General features: G+C 42.3%; 1 protein-coding gene across 1 annotated transcript in view; it reads right to left on the bottom strand.

Annotated features, from left to right (window-relative positions):
- Positions 1-16714, bottom strand: part of HTR7 (5-hydroxytryptamine receptor 7) — a 47173-nt gene extending 30459 nt beyond the window's left edge. Inside the window, exon 1 of the mRNA XM_065408556.1 lies at positions 16191-16714. Within this exon, the coding sequence (XP_065264628.1) occupies positions 16191-16714 (524 nt within the window). The remainder of the gene's footprint in view (positions 1-16190) is intronic.
- Between the last annotated feature and the right edge of the window lie 5410 nt (positions 16715-22124).

The raw sequence follows: 22124 nt of genomic DNA, 5'->3' as shown, positions 1-22124 counted from the left end.
TGGGCTCCAGGCCATCCATGCTCTGTGCCCACAAACACTAGTCATAGCCTGAGTGTGAGCAGGGGTGCTATATAGCCACTGACTTCTTTCCTTAGGCAGCATCTGAGAATCTTCCCTACCCTAGCTGAGGGCCCTGAGGAATGACATCCATATGAGAAAGGTTAGGGACAGGTTTCCACTGACTGAGTGATCACCAGGAAGAGAAGTTGGGATGGGTTGCACAAGTGATGCAGCAAGCTGACATTTCTAAAATTGAGCTGTCAGTTGCAAGAGGAAAGGCCTTTTGTGAGCAACTGAAGATAGAGAGCCTGCCCTACAATGTCCTCAAAGATAACTGGGATTTTAAGGGCCCAGAATCCCAGTTCTCCCATCTCTTCTCTTACCTGCCTTGTGAGGGCTACTGCTGCAGCAACCTTCATGGGTGCAATAGGGGTAGATAGAGGATCAGCAGAAGGCTGCCCATCTTCCCCCCACCACAGGTGGTTGCATATCACACTGATAAGCAGTGGGTGTGGGTCCTCTCTCTTCCTATTCTGGGCTGGCAACCTTCAGGAGCTGTTGGCCTTGATGGCACTGGCTATGCAGGAGTAAAAGGCAACTGTACTTTCAGTTCTCAATAGTTCCCCTCATAGTTTTAGGACAGAAGTTCAAAACCTGGGTATCATAAGTTATGCTCCTAAATTCATATTTAGGCACTCATGTGGCCTGATATTCATAACAGCTGAGCACCCACAAATCTAATTGCATTCAATGGGAGCTTCTGGTGCTCAACATATTTTGACAACTAAGCCACTTTTATTTAGGTGTCTAACTATGAGCTTGGGAGCCTAACATTAAGTACCCAGGTTTGGAAATGTTGACCCTAGTTCTTATGTTTTCTTATTTGTAGATGAATATTCTGAGGTCATCTTAATTCGCTTAGAAAATTATATAATCTCTGAAGAAATGAAGCTTGTTTTGTGCTAGTGACCAAACTAATGTAGCAAATAATAAAGCTGTTCTACTCAGGACAATGGCATTTTGCAATTAGTCTTGTTGCTAAAGCAACTTATGCTAAAAATGGGTTTCTCCAACTGCAAAGACATTTTTTAAAATGAAAACTAATGTACCGGAACTTAACGCAAAAAGTGCATCTTTACAACCGCAGGAGCCATATTGTTTGTAATATCAAAACAACACCTTAATAGGCTACTAAAGAAGCGCTTTGCATCAAAATAACACCACCAGCTGTTCCTGGTTCAGGCATCTGTATTCCCATGTAATTCCCTGCACAGATGAACAACTGATCATGGATCTGATCATGGATCATCTATTTTCTCTGCACTATTCTCCATTTCTCAACCCATTTAATTGTCTAGTTCTACTACAAACAAACAAGGCATTAAAAATTACTTAGAAACCCAATTAAAGGAGGACTGTTGTTTTTGGAGAATCCTGCTGGCATATGTTGCTGCCAGATACACAGTATTTAGCAACAGTCACACCATGATTTGAAGGTTTACATTTTTAATATGGTGACAGCATGTTGCAAGTTTCATTATAAACTGAAATATAACAGCATGCACTTCTGTTCATTGTGCAAACTTCCTTTTCAAGCACATGGCATTAGACAATTAATTATATGAATTTCAGCTGTCTTAAAGGAATATGCAGTATAGTGTACTTTCAATAGCTTTTAAAATCAGTTGAAAAATGAGGACAAAGATCATTTTGGGGGAAGTTTCTTCCATTGATATGTAGATGATTTTCATGCATAACACCCTTTTGTGTAAATTGCAGTTACTAAAGTAAATCCCCTGGAAATCAAAAGGCCAATAAAACTTTTGTAGGTAAATAGTTTTGAGGATCTGTTTTTCCATTAAAGAAAGCTGCACTTTTTGGATTGATCCTCAGTCTTGCAGTTTTCAATCAGCCATACCACAGAATGCAGCTACTTAAATAGATGCAGTTGACAAAAAATGTTAAAGAAAATATTTTCTCATTCTGCCAAGCCCTGCCATCCTTAGTCTCAAGAAGCCCCCAGATGCAAGTACTACTCAATGGGAAGAAGGGTGGTAGAATTGGGTTCAAAGTTATACATTAGCTTATGCTTCATATATTTAAACAGCTTCAATGCTAAAGCTTCTGGCAACAAAGAAATCACCTCAAGGAAACTATGGTGTATCTCCCAGGTTGAATCTTAGGAGCATTTTCATGGCTCAGAATAACAAAAGGTTTCACCAAAATATCCTGTGCTTTAACAATAATTTTTTTATCTTAAAATATCCCATTAAAAGCTGTGTTAAAATATTCATTATTTGCAACTGTTCTCTCCCCAGACTATGTAACACTGGGGCCTATCTCCAGAGCAGTGCCCAGTGATCGCTGGGTATGGCTCACAGAGGGGGCAGCTACAAAGCTGATTGTGGTTCTTGGATCAGTTGTATGCCTTAGGCCCAGGCTGGTGTAGATCACAGCAGGCTTCTGAAGTTCAGTTCCCTCTCTTCTGCATCTTCACTGGCTGGTGAAATGAGGATTAAGCAGATGGAAGAATCTGAAGTGAGAGTAGCTGGGGCCTCCCTAGGGAGCTTTTGGGCTCTCGGATGTCCCATCGGTGGGAGATGAGCGCTCCTTCTTCTCTTGATCCACTGTAACTACTGCCATGACCAGTGCTTAATTTGCCTTAACCCAACTGTTGTAATGAAGAAAGCTCGGATACAGATTTCTTCCATGCCATCAGGCATGGCTCCAGGGTTTTTGCCAGCCCAAGCAGCAAAAAAAAAAAAAAAAAAAAGCCGCGATTGCAATCTGCGGCGGCTCCACTGCCGCCGCTTCATTCTTCGGCGGCAATTTGGCGGCAGGTCCTTCACTCCAAGAGGGAGTGAGGGACCCGCCGCTGAATTGCGGAAGAGCCGGACTTGCCGCCCCTCTCCGTTGGCCGCCCCAAGCACTTGCTTGCTGAACTGGTGCCTGGAGCCGGCCCTGCATGCCGTAGCTCTAGCCACGGTCTTTTTTCGACATAGTGGGCTAAATTGTGGCCTGGCTTACACAGGGAATAAGTGGGTGAAAGCAGTGCTTAATTTGTAATAAAAGAGAGGCCAGAGCTCAAGCAATTTTTTACTTTCATAACTGACACAGCAAGCCCAGAGATGCTGGGGCTGTGAACTGCCAAGGCTTGAAGTGCTGGGGTTCAGCCCTGGCAAGTCCTGGCACAAATTAAGCACTGGGTGTATGTCACCTCCTGATTCCCTTGTGATGACTCTTTATTCCACTGGTACAAAAGAAGGAGAGTAGGCTCTGCAGACCTGCCACATTCCCCTGCTTATGGGCGGGAGTGGTTAGGGACAGAGCAGAGCCTTGGCTTTGCCTCACACAATGTGCCGACTTGCAGAGTTACACTAGTGCACTAGGGGAAGTAGGCTGTGCTAGGTTTAGGCCTAGGGCTGGGCATTTCCCCCTTGTAGCAGGGGAGACCAGTAGGAAGTGGTAGAATGTGACTCAAGAACAGTCTGCCTCCCAGTCTGCTCCAGAGACAACAGAACGATGCACTACCCCTTGCTTGTGGCTTATAGTTCATTATCCAGCCCAAAGGTAGTTATTTGCAAACTTTTCTAAGTCAAATACTAGTAATTATTATTGTTTGAGTACTCATCTCTTCAGTTAGTAAAACTGTTTTATTCAGTTAAATTGCAATATATCAATGCATAACTGTAATAGTTTCATGAATCTTATCCCTCTGCTCCAAGGCAGTTTGATTGTCTACATGCAGCAGTTCCTTGTGATTAGATCCACTGATTTATCTTTCCTTAAAATGCTCTTAAGATGTCAGTTCTGTATATTAGCACTACTGCAGCTATTAGCACTTTCAGTCTTGCTTGAACACCAGCCAAGGAATGTGGGTTATTGCTGAGATGTGACTCACTTTCTGATTTATCTTTCTATTTTTAATATTTCTGCAACTGCTTGTAATTTTATCTCTATGGATTCCTCACAAAGGGAACTTTTTAGTGGTGGAAATGATTAATTATCTTTGCATGTACAGATACAAAGAGTACCAGACAATTGATGTCCTGTGTGAAATTTTCTGACAAAACAACCAAAGCCTTTGACATATTTTAACCGGACAGAGCCAAATTCTTCCCTCAGATATGTGCCTGCAGCTCCCACTAAAGTCAACAGGAGTTGTGTGTGTTAAGGTGAAATTTGACTCCTTATTTAATTGTTAGTGATAATCAGCTGTAAGTGATCTTGTAACTTTACCGCTCTAGCTGTTTAATTTTTCACTCAGGGCTTTATGATGATACTAGTTTTATGTACAAAGGGAGACTTTTAATTTTGGCAAAATCATTTCAAATGGTTGTAGAAAATGAAAACTGTTCAGTTTCAAAACTCAAAGGTTGACTTATTTAGCAGTATGTATAAGAAAACCTATAGACTGCTTTCACAGGAGTCCTCAGAATTACAGAGACAAGTAAAACATAGGTACCTAATCCCTTCTGCCCATCTCTGGTGGCTGAAATTCTCTTCTTTTACTAAATCTAGCTTTCCCTGCAGCACACAGAAGGAAAATTAGATGTTCTGCATTATCTCTGTTATTGTCTTGGAGAGCAAATATTCACATGAGGTTTGTGATCTAGCTCCAAGTCTCAGGGACTGAATTAAACTGGTATAGCCAATATGCCCTATTGGCACTTCTTGCTGACCTGATGTTGGCGCTCCATTAGAAATATGTCAGACTTTTCCTTCCCCCTCTGTCTCTGGTCCAACTCTGGCTCCACTCCCTCTCTGCCTCCTTCCCATGAGCACAATTTGTACTTTTGCTGGGCCTAAATGCACAGCCAGCAGCCTCTTCTCTATTCAGATTTGCAACATTGCTATAAAGGATTAAGCATTATCATGGGATCACGCAGGCCTGGACTGGGACACTGAGAACTTGCCAAACAGGCAGCCATTCTCTTGGATGTGCCAACTGTGGACTGGCAAGTAGAATGATCAGAATTACTGTTTATTCTGCTGACTGCTTAGCGGCCTGAGACATTTATGGAAGAGGAGAGTGAATAAGAATCTTGGTTTAACTCTTTCTCTTCTGGAAAGAAAAGTCCCCATTTTCCCTCCTCTGAGGAGATGCAAGAAAATGGACAGTTCCTATGGCCTCGACAGCCAGCTCCAAAATCTTTGTCTCAAAAGGACAAAGGAGAGAATGGACTGAAGGGAACGGTGAGTTGAATTGAACCAGTCTACATCAGCCATCCTCCTCAAATACCTGGTATGGCCAATACTCCCGTGAAATCTCAGGAGCTCCAAAACAGAGATGGGTTTGGGTACACTCACTCCTCTGACTGAACTTTCATTGTGTTTGGTTTTGGTGAGTCAAGTTCATTATAAATAATTCCCACATGTGGTATGATATCTAAATACACACACTCCCGTCAAAATGGAGTCAAGATACTATTACCCCAATGTAGCTTTGTCTAGTTTCTGTAATCTGTCCAAATGTGGGTCAAAAGTTAGTGTGTCAGCTTTAAATCATGGGGAAGGTTTAATCTTTGTGCTGAGAGATGGTTAATTGTTCTGCTAATTGTGACTGTGGGGTATATATATCAGAATTTTTATTTGCCCTATTCAAGCACTTCCAAACAGCAATCGGAAGTCCCCTAACCTGTTCAGTTACCTATCAATCTCTAAGCATTTCTAAAAGGACCATCTCTGTAACATTTGAAACAGAAATCTGTTTGCAGCTCATCAGCTCCAGCACATTACGAGAAGGGAGATCACATCTAGTAATCAGCTAAAACAGTATTTAAGTGCAAAATGTGAGATCTTCTACAAGGCACTACCTACAAGTGTTGAGTCCTGACATATCTAACTTTCTCTCTAGTGGGGAGTTCTCTATCATAATAGCAAGAACTTTCACTAAGGTTTTGAGCTGCCTGAGCATTCTCTACTCCTGACAGTATGTGATGATATATATGTTTGTTTATATTATGTAGGCACAGGCCTATTACAGAACAATCATCATTGAAACACATTGCTGCTTTCTGAAGTTATAGGAGAAAGTAGAAGTAGCAGCTTTTACAACTGATGAATTTTTTGTTTTCACTTTTCCAAACACTTGTCGTTATTTTTTAAAAATTACAAAAGTTTAGCAATGCTTTAGAATTTGCACACTTTGTAAACTGATTGTACAGCCTTCAGTCTTTGTAATCACATTTCAGACTTTTCCCTAAGTAGGGATTGCCTTTTGACAGGCTACACTCACTGAAGTGCCTCTTTTAATATTAAAGTGAAAGATTCAATGTGTAGCTTTTCCTTTAGCTGCAAAATGTTTTTCAGAGATCTCCGAACTCAAACATAGCAGGCAAGATCCTAACTTAGCACAGTGGGGGAGAGGTGGTTCTAAGCTACCTTTTCCACTACCCAGATTCTGGACCATGCAGGAACCAAATCAGCTCCTGGGGTAACTTAGAGCAGCCTAAGGGCTGCTCTAAATTATACCAGCTGCAGCAATCCTTTGGAACCATTGTGCTAGTCAGCAATCAGGTGGAGCACCACATACTCTGTGTACACCACCTCCTCCTTGGTCCTCTTCACCTCTAACTAGCCCCCTACAAAGAGTGGTGAGAAGTGGGTGGCACAAAACTAGCCCGCGATTTCCCTCTGTTGGAGGAATCTTTGGTTGCCCCTTTAGTGCAGCTTTCCACTGCTCAGCAGCTCAAAGCAGATGGAGTCAGGCCCATTGTTGCTTACTGATTTCTGTCAGTTTAGAGCTGTTTCAAATAGCTGTTTATGACAAAATAAATGGCATCCATCAGAAAAGCTGTCACAGGTGATGTAACAAATATACAGAGACAGAATGTGCCTCCTTATTTGGATACTATGGATAGTATCTTACTGCGTGCATTTTTAAATTGGTCTCTGAGGCAGGGACTGTCATTTATTATGTGTTTGTAGCACGCTTAGCTCAGTGGGACCCAACCGGCTTGTGGTATTTAGGCCAGGTCTACACTAAAAAGTTAGGTCGACCCAGCTGTGTAACTCAGGGGTGTGAAAAATCCACACTTTCAGTTGATCTAACCACTCCCCCCCACCCCCACCCCCCACACACACCCGTATAGCCAGTGGTAGGTCGATGGAAGAATTCTTCCATCTACCTAGTTACTGCCTCTAGGTAGAACTCCTAGAACTCCTCCCGCTGGAGTTAGGCTCTAACACATTATCAGGGGTGCTCGACCTATGGCCCACAGGCTGTACACGGCCCACCAGAGTATTTCATAAGACCCACGGCCTGCTTCAACAAAATATACTAACGGCTGATTCATTAGCATTTTGTCGTCATGTTTACACAAGTGTGTAAATAGGTTGTTTCTATGTACAGTATGTCTATCTAAATACATATGAAACAAGATGAACTTAAAATATAAAGCAATACAGGTGACTTTAAATCTTACTAAAATATGCAGAATCTGTTTGGCCTACACAAGGTTGTGCTTAGGTTTATGTGGCCCTCCTGTGTAATAAGGTTGGGCATTAATTAATAAGTAGTACTACAATTAGTCATGGACTAAGGTGGCAAAATCTGACCCATAGTAACGGCAAGCGTGCAATATGATACTGTCAGTAACTGCTGTTAGAAACCTCCCTGTACACGGCATAAGGAAACTGTTTCTTTTAAAATATGCCTGGAGTCCCAATAATATCTATTATCATTAAGGCCCTGATCCTGTACTCCTTGCACAGTTTGAGAATTTGCAGGTACATAAGAATGCAGGATTGGGCCCAAAGTAACCTACCACAAACCTCAGGATTTTAACAAATTGTATCTGAAGAACACATTCACATATACAATACCAAGATGCTGTTTATACTGGATTTTCTATTACTTGGATCTCACTGAAGTTACCACAACAAAGTTCCATGGTACAATGTGGCATTTGCAAGAATAATCCTAACAATACCAGTGAACTCCTTTAAAGGGGTAAAACATTTATCACCATACCTAACTTCCAAATTCCACAAGAATACTAGTCATGTCGTTGTAGAAAATTATTCAATAAAAACTTTATAACTATTTCCTTGTGGAAATACTTCTGTTTCTGTGTAAGACACTGTGATAGAGCAGTTCACCATTGGTAACTGTAGCAATTTTTTCTATCCTACACAAACCTCATAGAAGGTAATCACTTTGCCGTTCATAAGCTGACAAACATAGAAATGGCTTGATATTCCATACCATAATCATATTGATTCAGTTAAAGAAACACTTACTGGACTGTAAGAAAATACAGATCAATGCAAATGTACTGATTAATTTCATTATACACATCTGAATATTTCCTGCATTTTCAGTGCCTGTATTTATGGAAGTCTCCATCTGATGCTTAGGCTCCAAAAGACGTGTCTGTGCTACACTTTAAAATATTTTAAAAAGAATAAAACCCAAAAGCTTTCTATAGAGTCACAGCCTTTTTGTCAAGTCAGAAAAGGTTCAGTCTGTCTTCATGGAAACCTTTACTATGACCACCAAGAGGGGAGTCCATTTCCAATGTCTCTGGGAATTACACACATCCTTTAAATTGACTGACAGATTTGAAATAAGTTGTGCAATTTTTTTTTTATTTGGAAATATATTCCTCTTTTTAACATCAAAGTAATTTCTGGGCACTGAGCAACAGTTGGAATCTTCCCTTCTCTCAGACTGGTAAAAGAACTGGGGAACAAACTTTTTTTTTTTAATATGCATAAGCTTAAATTTTCAAAAATGACAAGGTAATTTTGTGGGCTCAGCTTCAGCCACTTTAAAAGGAGCCTGATTGTGAGAAATGCACAGTACCCACGTGCTGAACACCAGGCCCTTTTTGAAGTGGACACCCAAAAATTGGGCACCTGATATCACTAATCACTTGTTAAAATTTAAGCCACAATATATATCCATGTGGGAGCAAGCATCAGTATTTACTTTCAGATGGAAAATGCAACAAACTGATTTCAATGAAAAGTAGAGATGCAAAATTTATGTCGTTGAAAATGTCCATTAGCAATTGATCCAATAATCCCACCTACTTTGCAGCATTCAAGCCTTCCCAATAATCTTTTGACTCTAAGTGCAGGAAAATTTGCAGCTTTCCCCATTCTGAGTAGTCTGGTTTTTTTATAGTAACTAATGTACTTAAATGTAGCTGACAGGTGACAAGAATAGCTACTAAGCATCCCTAATCCCTAACTTTTTTCTCACCTTCCCCTGTGCAATCACAAGACACAGATTATGCTTTAGGGCCCAATGCTGCTCCCAACGGAGTCATTGACTAAACTTCTGAGGGCTTCAGTAGGAGTAGGATCTCAACCTCATTCCTGAAGTGTCATTGTAACATATATGATAAACACAGGCATATCTTTGAGAATAAGGTTATTTGCATATTTGTGAGGGACTGTATGATGGCTGGGTAGGGATTGTTACTAAGCCCCATTCAGGAACTCAAATCAGTGAGGCGGGAGAATTTATTGCAGACCTTGGGACCAGTAAACAAATCAAGAGAAGTACCACCCGCTGGGGTGAATTGCATATACTGGCACCATTCTGTGAAGTGGTGCAGTTACCTCAGAAGTATGAAAGGCATCATTCACGAAACTGAGCATTTGTTTACCAGTTTATCTGCTTCACATTATTATTAATATGTTGTCCAGTGGCACCTAGGAACTCCACTCATGAATCACAATGGCACTGTACAAACAGATAACAAAAAGACAGATGCCGCCACAAAGAGCTTACGGTCTAAGTAATCACATCTCTCAGACTCAAATTTAGTTTCTTCATCTCAATAGTTCACAGGTGTTGCACAGAACATGATGAGAGCTCTGTCTTTTCAGCATAAACAATAGAACAGGCATAGATTGTTTCTAAACAGTACCCTACCAATTCTGCTTAAAAAGAAATAAAACAACTTGGAAGAGAAAGAATGATGGTGGCTCTGTTTAACTTGACTACATTAGAAAAAACAAAATTGTAAACTACATGGCAAAAGTAAAGAGGAAATGTCTAGCTGCTTTTCCATTTAAGGCATGGCATCACTGCTGTATATTTAATCAGCTAGATAATAAATTATTTACAGACTCAGAAACAGTAAGTTCCTTAAAGGATTTAGAAATGGAAAGAATAGCCCTTATGATGGTAATAATGTTTAGGATAAAGCTAATTCTTTGAGTTGATTCTGCTGAAATATATACCATAATTGAAATTACTCCATCACGTACTTTTTCTTTAATTCCTTTCACATTGTTATTGATCTTTCAGGAATTTCAGTGTAAATGGAAGTTTCATCTTTCCTCATCAATCCTTCAGTGATATTGCTCTTCCAATACTTGTGCCTGATCCTGCCAGGCATTATGGGGTTCCTGGGACATCATAGAATATCAGAGTTAGAAGGGACCTCAGGAGGTCATCTAGTCCAACCCCCTGCTCAAAGCAGGGCCAATCCCCAAATGGCTCCCTCAAGGGCTGAACTCACAACCCTGGGTTTAGCAGGCCAATGCTCAAACCACTGAGCTATCCGACATGCTGAGTATCCCTAAATCCACATTCTTCTCTAAGGCAACTTGATTGCAGTGGGAGTTGAGGACACTCAACCTTAGGTCTCAGTCCTCCAAGGTGCTATGTCTACACTTAAAACACTACAGCAGCACAGCTGCATCTGTGCCACTGTAGTGCTTCAGTGTAGACACTTAGTACAGCGACGGGAGGAGTTCTCCCATTGCTGTAGTTAATCCACCTCCCTGACAGGCAGTGGTGAGGTTGACGGAAGAATTCTTCTGGGTCTTAGGTCAGCTTAACTACATCGCTCAGGGATGTGGATTTTTCATACCCCAGAGCGATGTAGCTGAGTCAATCTAATTTTTTAGTATAGACTTGGCCTTAGTAACTGCAAAAACACATATATCTGTTTATAGTGTTAATGAATGAATCAGGAAGGAACAGAATTCTGTTAGAAAGGAGAGATTTTTCTATTCAACTATAAATATATTGGTGACAATAAAAAACCCAATTCTGCATTACTTGCATATCCCAAATTCCCAGTGACTTAAAGGAAGTTTAGAATACTCATGGTATGCTGGATGAAGCATAAAGATTGGAAAGGTCTTCCAGAAAGCATGCATGACTCAAGCAGGTTTGGTTAAAATATTACAATTCTTTTTGTATTATAGTATTTATTTTACTAACGTCTAAAGAATCATGAAGCCAGAGTAGTTCTAGAAAGTAACCAACTGAGTGGGTTTTCAATTGGACTAAAAGTTGCTGCTTCTTATGTAGATATTTAGTTAACTGTCTCCCAAATTAGGTTTGTGCAGCTATATTGGGCAAAATTCACTGGGCACCTCAGCCTGAGCCACACCAACTTAAACTCCCCTTAGACGCGTACCCAGTTAATGAGGTGTAGCCTATACCTCTTACACATCACGTCTGAATTTTGATCACTTTTGAATCTGAAGGAATATAAATTTGTGTAATCTATATGCTAAAGATCCAGAAGAGAAGACATTAGGGGGAAAGCAACTAATAAGAGGTGTTATTTAAGGAAGGTTACCTCTTACTGCAGGACAACCATGCTGCCAAGTCTCTGCAGCCCATACCTTCCCCCAAAACTCCCCCTCAGACAGGTTCCTACATCACAGATGCGGTGCTTATCAAAGTTAACACTGACTCTGTGAGTATATTAAGTTAGCTCTGGAATCTCCCTGGGGCTAGTGGTGGAAGAATGATGCTTGACTTCCCCAGTTCCACCTTATACCACCTCTGACCCAGCCCACCCCATCCTATAGGCAGATACCTATTCCTACAGAAGAGCTTCCACAAGATATAGGGTGGATGCCACAGAGGTGGCACTGCCCACTTTTGCACTCCCTGATGCGGATCTGTGGGGTTTTCATCCTGTGAAGGTAGAAGAAATGATACGGCCTGCAAAAAGCCTAAAATTCCAATGTTTGATATTGTCAAGGATATTACCTTATATTCTCCATTAAGTTCAGTCCTGTATAGATACTCACCAGAGTGTGCTTTTCCTAATTTGACTGAGTCCTGTGGAGCCTGTAAAGTGTCAGTGATCACTATACTAACATTTTAATAAGTGCTTTGCACAGTCTTAATATAGCATTCATTAATACAACCTAGAGCACAAACATTTACCAGCTGTTTTATTCAGATACTTCAGACAAAGTCTGGGTTTCATTTTAGATGCTCAATAACCGCATGGAGCATCATTAAATCCTGTATCTGAATTCTAAAAGCAGCACTTAGGGAAATAAATACCCATTTTATGTGCTCATGTGTCAATTTGAGTAGCCAGGGCGAGTATGGACATCCTATTCAGAAACTTATATTTGAAAAGCGGGCCCAGAGGGTGAAAAAACAAATTGCATACTATATCTTGCATTGGATACGGTCCTTGCATATCTTTAGTAAGACAGGCAAATTGCCTATCACTGAAGTGCATATAGGTCTATTATTCCATCACCTTTTCAGTTATATTTTCTTTTAGCCTTCTATTTGATATGCATCAAAACTCTCCTTCAACAAACTGTCTCTGAATGTCAGTAAAGTATTATGCAAATACATTGAGCTGTTCCACTCTCTCAGGTACACACTGCACATATTTTATGTATTATAAAATGCCATCATTTGAAAGGCATTGTGGTCCTGTGGAATGAACACTTCAGGATTTTGCATGGTGCTGTGGAACACCACACGCAGAGGGTATGTCTCGATAGGCAAAAAGGGTGTGTTTTTCAACTGAATTAGCTTAACAGATTGAAAAGAGGCATTACGATACAGGCTAACCAGTTTGAAGCCATGTTAGCTGGCCGTGGTGTAGGCTCCACACTAGGCTACAACAGGATTTTAAAAGTGTTAGACTGCATCTCGCAGGGCTTTTGCTTAACACAATTGAAAATGAGGCCTAAGCACACAAGGGCTTTCAGTGAGATTTAAATGGTACAGAAGATTGTGCTGACCCTGTGTGTGGAGTGAATTTCACACACATACTGCAAACCTTGTCCCCTGGGTCTCACTGAAAAGGATGGCTTGTTTGAAACTGTGGTTTTTACTTTCATTAAATACTTAAGTTCTTTCAAGATTTTCCTTGGACTGATAGTGATTCTCATCTCTGGGAAAGATGACTTGCTGCAGGAAGAGCTATTTCTGCTTAGAGTTCTAACAAAGAAAAGCAAAAATGATATGCCCAACATGTTAGTTTTGTCTCCAAGCCCTGCTTCTTGCTTTTCCCACAAGGGGGAGCTAATTGGATTACTGTGTATGCTCCCTACACTGTTCCACAGAGCAGGTTTTTGGGGTAGGATGGAAGGCTTTTTTCCTCTAAAGCAAGATCAAATATACAGGCACTTCCATCAAATCCATTGTTCTTTGTGAAAGTTCTTTGACTCACTTAAATAATGCATACCATGTGATTTGCAAGTTGCTACCTTACACATAGAGTTTTACTCAGTGATATGCACCTCTCACCCAAAAATGAAGTGCTTTCTACTTACACAAATGAAAAAGGGTAATTCTACTGTAAATGAGATAGCATGATATCAGTGCTATCTGGGTGATAGTTTGCTGTTCAAATTAAAATTTGGGTCATTACTAGTTGCTGAAAATATTCTATGCATCTTCACATCTCCAAAAAGTCGCTAATATCTCATGGTTACCTTGAAAAAACCTGCACCTGATTCACCACTGTTAATCCATTTCTATGCCAGAGTAACTCCATTAAAAATAATTACTCTTCTAGCTCATCTCTTTATTTCTCTTTTCTCAGTTGTTACTAAACATTTAGTAAGATTTCACTAAGGATTTATCTGCAGCTGTTCCTTACCTGACATCAACCTTAGTTTACAGCATCACAACTCATGATTGTATAACAGATTTGAAGGAAACAGAGGTTAAGGCATCAGGCTTCACAGAGAATTATGATTTTAAGTTTGAAATAAGCAGCAGGAAAGTATGAACTCTTTAAGAATCAAAAGATCCTGCTTTAATACAAGTTTTTGTTCATTAATATACAAAACAAAGTAAAAAATGAGAGAATATTTTCATTGTTTTTGTCCATTAAAAATCAATCACTTTGTAATTCTAGTTCCAGATTCTATCTTAAAAGGATATATTATCCCCTTGATACATGTGTATAACTTCTGTCATTGGTTTAACTATAACACTATCACTAGGGTAACTATAACAACTCAGGAAAAAGACCTGAGTATCTTTGTGGATAGCTCAATGAAGACCTCTGCCCAATGCCCAGCACTGGCCAAAAATAGCAAACAAAAATGTTAGGATGTATAAGAAACAGGATAAAGAATAATACTGAAAATATCACAGTGCAATTATGTACATCAATGGTACAGCCTTACTTGGCATGTGAGGTTCAGAGATGGGCAACAAGAATTATTAGAGTCAGGAAAAAACTTAAAAATTGGGACTCTTTCCACAGAAATGGATAAAAGGATATACAAACCAATGAATAGTAAAAAAAAAAAAAAAAAAAAAAAAGGGTAAGTCAGCCACTGCTGTTCACCCATTCTCATAACACAAGAATTAAATTTAAAGATGGCAAGTTTAAAAATGATGAAAGGAAATACTTTTTTGTTCAACATTAAATAGTATGTGGAACTCATTTCTACAAGATATAATTGAATTCAAGAGCTTAGGAGGATTCTACTAAGGATTGGTCAATACAGCGTTAGCAAAAATATACACAATTGTAACAGCAAATATTAATAAACAAGAGTTTTGAATGAGATATAAACCTTCATGCTTCAGGTCATAAGACAACCTCTGATTGTTGGAGGTCAAGAGGAAAACTTTCCTGAGGGCAGGTTATCCATACATGTCTATTGCAGGATTCTTGCACTTTCCTCTGAAACAGCTGGTACAGTGTCAGACAGGACCAGGCCCGCCGACAGGAATTCCGGGGCCCAGGGCCAGGACCGTCCTTAGGTGGGGCAGGGCCTGGAAGTGATGAATCCGTCACCTCCGGGACCGACCCCGCGCCGGCCCGCAGGGCCCCCCAAAGTCTGGGGCCCGCTCCGGAGCGGTCGCATGCACCTAGGAGTCCTGCGGCCCGCCCAGGCAATTTGCCCTTTTAGATCACCCGGGTCCCTGGGCAATTGCCCCTTCGCCACCCCCTGTCGGCGGGCCTGGACAGGACACAGAAATAAATGGACCACTTCTCTGTTCCAAAAAGGCAGTTCCTATGGCTCTATCCATGCTAGCAATTATTACTGATATATATTGATTAATAAAATCCACTGGCTTTTAATTCAAGGTTTCAAATTGCTATGTTTTTGTTGACAATAGAAGCACAATTCCCAATAGTTTAAATAAAATTATGAAATATCTTCGGGCCAGATCCTCTCCTTTGCTCTAACCCCTTTGCACTACTCAGGTAGCACAAGGGCTGTAAATGGCCATCGGCAAAACCACTGGGTGGAGAGGAAATCCCCCCAGCTGGTGTAAAGTTGATGGAGCCAACTGCTGCCCCACACAGGCAGCATACTGAGGGAGGGAGTTTGGTGGGGGTGAGGCAGAGCACTGGCCCTACTGTGTCGATCCTCCACAGGCATAAATTTCAACAGCCTATAGCCTGCTGTAACTTATGTCAGGGCTGGCCCAGTGCAGAATCAGGGAGTCACAGCAGGCTCCCTCTCCCTCAGCTTCGGGGTGAATCGAACTCATAAACTCGATTTAAACATTGGAAACAAATTACTAGTAAGCTGTCCTGCAGTCAGTACATACCCTCTCCCGGTTTTAGTGTCCACATTTTTCACATGTATTTGCCTGTGTGTAGGTTAGCAACAATAGGCTGCGGGTGTAAAATAGGTTAGTCTATGATTGTTTGATTTTTTCTTTTTAAAAATGCCATCAATTTTTCCTCTGAGAATATCTGTTATTTCCCAAGGAAAAATAAGCAAGCAAAAGAGACCCCTGGTGGAATTGCCATACAACATATCTGCCAGCTGCAGTCAGCATTCAAGAATCTTCTCTGCTAACTTATCAAACTAAATAACTTTGAGTCATATTTCTACTCTGTATTTGTCTCCTAGCCACTGTAGTGTTCAAACGGGGGCATTCACTCGGTTTGCTTGTCTCAGCTCCAGACAAAGAGAGAAAGAGACACACAGCACAAGTACACACGAGATGTTGGCATCTCCGCTTTTGCACTCACCTGTCAATACTTATCACACACAAAGTCATAATGGAAGCAGTGCAACACATCACATCCATAGCAATGAAGACATTACAGAAAACGTGGCCAAAGATCCACTCTCCTCCAATGAGGTCCGTTACGCTGACAAAGGGCATGACGGCCACCGCTACCGAGAGATCGGCCAAAGCCAGGGAGACAATGAGATAGTTGGAGGGCTGCCGGAGTTTCTTTACAAAGCACACGGAGATCACCACCAGGCAGTTGCCCGCGATGGTCAGCAGAGTGATGAGGGAGAGAATGGCCCCGATAACAACTTTCTCCATGTTGCCGTAGCTGAGGATCTGCTCCCCGCAGCGAGTGTCATTGTCGGCCGCCAGGCTGGAAGCGGGGCTGGGGCTGGCGGTGACATCCTGGATGATCTTCAGCCAGCGGGGGTGCAGGGAGCCAGCCACCATCCCACTGCTGCTCAGCTCGCGGGGAGCCTCCAGGGCGAAGGCTCGGAGGTGGCCGGACACGTGACTGCTGTTGATGTCCATAACCATCTTGACGGGTGCTGCCCATGAAGCCGCCGGCTCCCAACACGCTGGGTCCTGGGGAGGGTCCCCGAGCCCGCTCAGCCCCCAGCTCTCCGGGGCTCGCCCCCCGACCCGGGCAGGGGCTCGCTCGACAGTCCGCGGGAGAAGCGCCTCAGCCCGGTTAGCTGATCATTGCCACCAGAGGTGGGGCGGGTGCCTCAACTTCCCCGTGCCCCGCTGGGCTCGCTCCGCGGGGGCGGACATCTCGCCATGGGGTCAGCGTGCCCTGAGCGCTGCCCGTCGGGGAGGCCGCGCCCCACAGCGCCCGCTGCTCCCCCCTGACCCGGGAGGCTGCCTGCTCTTCGCCCGCAGCTGCCGCCTCCACAGCCGCGCCGGCCCCCGCCCAGCCCAGCTACCTGCTGCGGGAGCGGCGGGGAGGGAAGTTTGAGTCTCCCTGGCTGCTCCGCCCCTCGCCCGCCTGCAGCCGCTCGCAGCTGCCTCTGGGCTTCAGTAGCCTCCCCCTCTGAACTGGGGCGGGAGGGTCGAGTCGAGCGGGAGCAGAGCAGGGTCACACAGGGGTCTGCCCACAGCTCTGCCCGCGACCCCGGCAGCTATGGACCCGTCCTGGGCATGCCCCCCGCCACCCTTGCTTGGGGGAAGGGGCCGGAAGGCGAGGAAAGGGGGTAGGAGGAGACGAGGGGAGAGTGGGAGAAAAAGGAGGGGGCCCTTAGGACTGCAGGCTGGGATGAGTAACTGCCCGCATCCTAGCCCTAGCCGCAGACTGGCGCTGAGACTCTGGTATGCTCCGTGTGGGACCAGGGGACCTCTGAAATCACAGTTCCGGGAGGACGTGGGGATGTGGAGAGCCAGGCTTTGCACTCCCACCAGGTTTCGCAGAAGGAAGAAGACTCTTAAGGAGCTCATTTATTTGAAATAGCAGGACACAGGCGTGTTGGGAGGGCTGATGTCCTGTACTCTGAGGGCTGAGATTCCTGTGGGATGCGCATTGTGGGGTGAAGAGCAAAGTTAACCTGAGAAGCTAACAAATATCATTAGCAACGTCTCTTGCAGCAGATTTATCGTTGAATTTGAGCTTGCCTGTGCCTCATAGGAACTCTATCCATTGCTAGCCTTTCTTTCCTAATTTGCTTGAAGGCTGATTCATTTGACCAGAGTCTGAATGAATTCCTGCTCCATTCATCTTCACTAAATAGCTGGGGATGGCCTCATGCAGTAGTGCATTTGCAGACCCCTAAAAATTTTGAATGACCCCCTTTGGATATCTTAGACATAGTCTGTGGACCCCCAAGGGGTTGAAACCACTGTCATGGTGTGTTTCTTTCTCTCCTGATGAAATGTGAGCTGTGGATGGGCCCAGCCTAGTGATGATGGATCCATTCAAATGCAAGGCAGCAGCAATGATTCTGTGCACTCCAGCTGTGGTGGCCCTCTGTACAGGGGTCAGTTGCACCCAGAGAAGAGTTAAGTTCTTGCAGGCTGCTTATCCAGCAAGAGTTTAGTAGTCACTGGTGTGATTCTACATTGTAAAAGGAAGTTTCTCACTGTTTTGACTGACCTCAGGGCCAGTTCTAGGGTCCCATTATTGGGAGGCGCAAGTGGGTATGTTGGGGCCTTGGATGTCACTATTTAAAAAACAACTAACCTTCCAGGAGTCCAGAGACTAGTTAGACCCCTGGAAAATCTTGGGTTTAAAAAGTAAAATTTGGCTACGATGTCAGTATTTTGGTGTGATTTATAATATATAAATAGGGTCTTTGGTTTTTGGGGTTTTATTTTATTTAATTTTTCCCGGAAATTTATCAGTATTTATTGCTACAACAAAAACAGGTGAAAATCAGTGGCAAAAACTATTTATAATTTTTCTGGGTAAATATCAGCGTTTATTTTGGTGGACAAAAGGACGGGATGGGGGGAAGTATTCAGTAGATTAATGCTTTGATTAATGGAATTCAATGTGGTTTGCTGCAGAATTAAAACAGAACTCCAAACACAATGCTACCTCTGAGTTTAAGAAAACAATATCTCTCTAATCCCCAAATAAATCTTTTCATTTGAATAAACATTTACTGTTGTAGACTTAGAACTATTAGCCTATAAATATTTACATTTAATAACTGGGCAACACCATTTGCAGTGCATTTACTCAACTTCTTTTCTTCCATTTTGGGGTCTTTTTAGAACTTTTGAATACTTCCTTGTGTTCTGAAATGTATTCTGGTACAGATTTTTGTTTTCTTCCCATTTTAGTGTGTCAGATCTTTAAACCATTATCTGCTAATTACTTGAAATTTGTACATGATGGCCATGAGATTCATCAGTACATTCAGATGCGCATGCGCTTCAGAGCTTGCATGTGTGCCTGTTTGTGTGTATCTTCTAGACTAATACACTGGACTAATAGGCTAAGCCTTACTTCAACAGGCAGCTTTGCATATACACACAGACTAATGAATTATTGTAATACATTTATTTAATGCAATGTATTGTATTTTCCTAACAAAACAAGTAATTTTTTAATATATTTGAATGATACAACAGTAGGGTGAAAATCAGAAAAAAATGAATACTTTTTGTAAAAACCAGGATTTTTTCAGTAAAAATTGGTTTAAACTGAAAACAAAGGGGCTTATATGTAAAGGATGAAACCTCTCCAATCTGCTGCTGTTCTGCTGCTTAACATTGGATAACTTTGACCTTTCTGACAATAGCTTTGGGGCCCCTTGAAGACCATGGGGGGGGGGGGGGCAATGTCCCCTTTTCCCCTCAGTAGTGCCAGGTCTGACTCAACTAGATGATTATGATACCGAGATCTGACGGAATTAAAGAAGTTAAAGACAATAAAATGTGGAGGAAAGAGGAACTCTCTGCCAGTGGAAAGTCACTAGAGGAGATTCCATTGCCTCTGCACTAGCTGCCCTGACTCCCAGTGTAAAGAGAAGGAAGGGGTATGGGCATGGTGGGACAGAGTTCTGCCACAGCTGATCCTCCACTGGTGTAAGATCCCTGAGGATCTTACACCAACAATGTATGTTGCTGCCCTGTCTTGTGCCAGGGCTGGGCCTCTATGAATCAGGCAGCCAACCCTGGCTCCCTGTGGCCCCCTACTCTCCACTCCATCCAATGAGAATCAAAGCTGTTGTCTTTTTCTGCATTTACTTGACAACTAAAGAATACAGAGGAGCCAGCAGGATTAATATTGCTATGATGGAAGATGTTAATGGCTGCCATCAAGAGACTCTTTAATCAATAAAAACAACAAGGAGTCTGGTGGCACCTTAAAGACTAACAGATTTATTTGGGCATAAGCTTTCGTGAGTAAAAACCTCACTTCTTCGGATGCATAGAGTGAAAGTTACAGATGCAGGCATTATATACTGACACATGGAGAGCAGGGAGTTACTTCGCAAGTGAAGAACCAGTGTTGACAGGGCCAATTCAATCAGGGTGGATGTAGTCCACTCCCAATAATAGATGAGGAGGTGCCAATTCCAGGAGAGGAAAAGCTGCTTCTGTAATGAGCCAGCCACTCCCAGTCCCTATTCAGGCCCAGATTAATGGTGTTGAATTTCCAACAGCATCAGAGGACCCAACCACATCAGCCACACCATCAAGGGCTCATTCACCTGCACATCCACTAATGTTATATATGCCATCATGTGCCAGCAATGCCCCTCTGCCATGTACATTGGCCAAAACGGACAGTCCCTCCGCAAAAGAATAAATGGACACAAATCGGACATCAGGAATGGTAACATACATAAGCCAGTAAGTGAACACTTCAATCTCCCTGGTCATTCTATTACAGATTTAAAAGTCACTATCATTGAGCAAAAAAACTTCAGAAACAGACTTCAAAGAGAAACAGCAGAACTAAAATTCATTTGCAAATTTAACACCATTAATCTGGGCTTGAATAGGGACTGGGAGTGGCTGGCTCATTACAGAAGCAGCTTTTCCTCTACTGGAATTGACACCTCCTCATCTATTATTGGGAGTGGACTACATCCACCCTGATTGAATTGGCCCTGTCAACACTGGTTCTCCACTTGCGAAGTAACTCCCTGCTCTCCATGTGTCAGTATATAATGCCTGCATCTGTAACTTTCACTCTATGCATCCGAAGAAGTGAGGTTTTTACTCACGAAAGCTTATGCCCAAATAAATCTGTTAGTCTTTAAGGTGCCACCAGACTCCTTGTTGTTTTTGTAGATACAGACTAACACGGCTACCCCCTGATCTTTAATCAATAGACAATCACATACCTAATTAAAGCTGATGGGTAGGCTAACCACCCTTTTTTCAGGCTAAGTGGAAGAAGCAATTAAACCCCTTTACAAAGTGAGATAACTAGAAACAATAGGACGTTACCACCCAAGGCACTGGGCCGCATGGAAAAACCTGAGCACAGTGAAGCCATATCGTCCAAGAAGTTTCCTGGGAATGATTGAAATGCAGAGGCTGAGGGAATGACTAATTGCAGCTGCAAAGGGGCAACCAAATTGACAAAAATGCACAAAATAACCACCATCCCCCTCCCAAACTTAAATACAGGATGGTGTCAGGGATGTACAAAAAAATAAAAGTACAATTAACAGAAAATTTTTCTTGCTTTTTCCCTTCTATTTCTTTATCCCTTTTTTCCTTTCCTTCCATGTCTGATCCATTCTGTCCATCTTCATATCATGTTTGTTTACCTATTCTTTTCTCTCTTTCTTTATTCTTTCCTTTCAACTCTTTCTCCTTTCCAAATCAGCATCTCCTTTCCGTTGGTGCCCATAAAGGTCTGGTAAGTTATTGCTGCTTTGAACATTTGCGTGCTGGGAATAATAAATAAGATATAGGTAAATGTCCCTCCAGCCTGTGGAGGATATGTTGTCAGCATGTTGAATATATTTTACCACCATCTGAATTACATTCTGAAGCTAACTATTATTTGAACCTGGATTTCTATTCCAAGCATGTCGTATTTAGCACATCGTGTTTCTGTTTGACTTGTAGCAGAGATGTTGCAGCTGCAATTTTCTTTACTGCCTTTCGTTGGCTTTGTGAAACTAAATCATCACCACTTTGTGGTAGTAAAACAGAGTGGTAAACATTCATTTCTTTGGTGTTTCTTTTCTTCTTCTCAAAATAAATGTTAGCATCTGCTCAACTTAAACAAATGTGAAATGAATTTTTCACTTTTTTGATGACTACATTACATATACTGACTGCAGCAGGCAGCACAGCTGTGACAGATATCGCATCCCCATGCAGTATCTTTAGGGGCCATTGTATTTAATTTATGAACGGTTTATATATGAGTATGATTGTGTTTTTCTCCAGGAAGAGGGTAACCACAGGTCCTCCAGGAACTAAAAATAATGTGTGTGTCGGGGAGGGGGGTTATTAAAGTCAATCACAAACTAAACAGCTG

The sequence above is a fragment of the Emys orbicularis genome, chromosome 7 (assembly GCF_028017835.1).
Source record: "Emys orbicularis isolate rEmyOrb1 chromosome 7, rEmyOrb1.hap1, whole genome shotgun sequence".
In the NCBI taxonomy this organism is placed as follows: Eukaryota; Metazoa; Chordata; order Testudines; family Emydidae; genus Emys; species Emys orbicularis.
The sequence above is the reverse complement of the archived record's forward strand: the minus strand, read 5'-3'. Positions and strand labels throughout refer to the sequence as shown.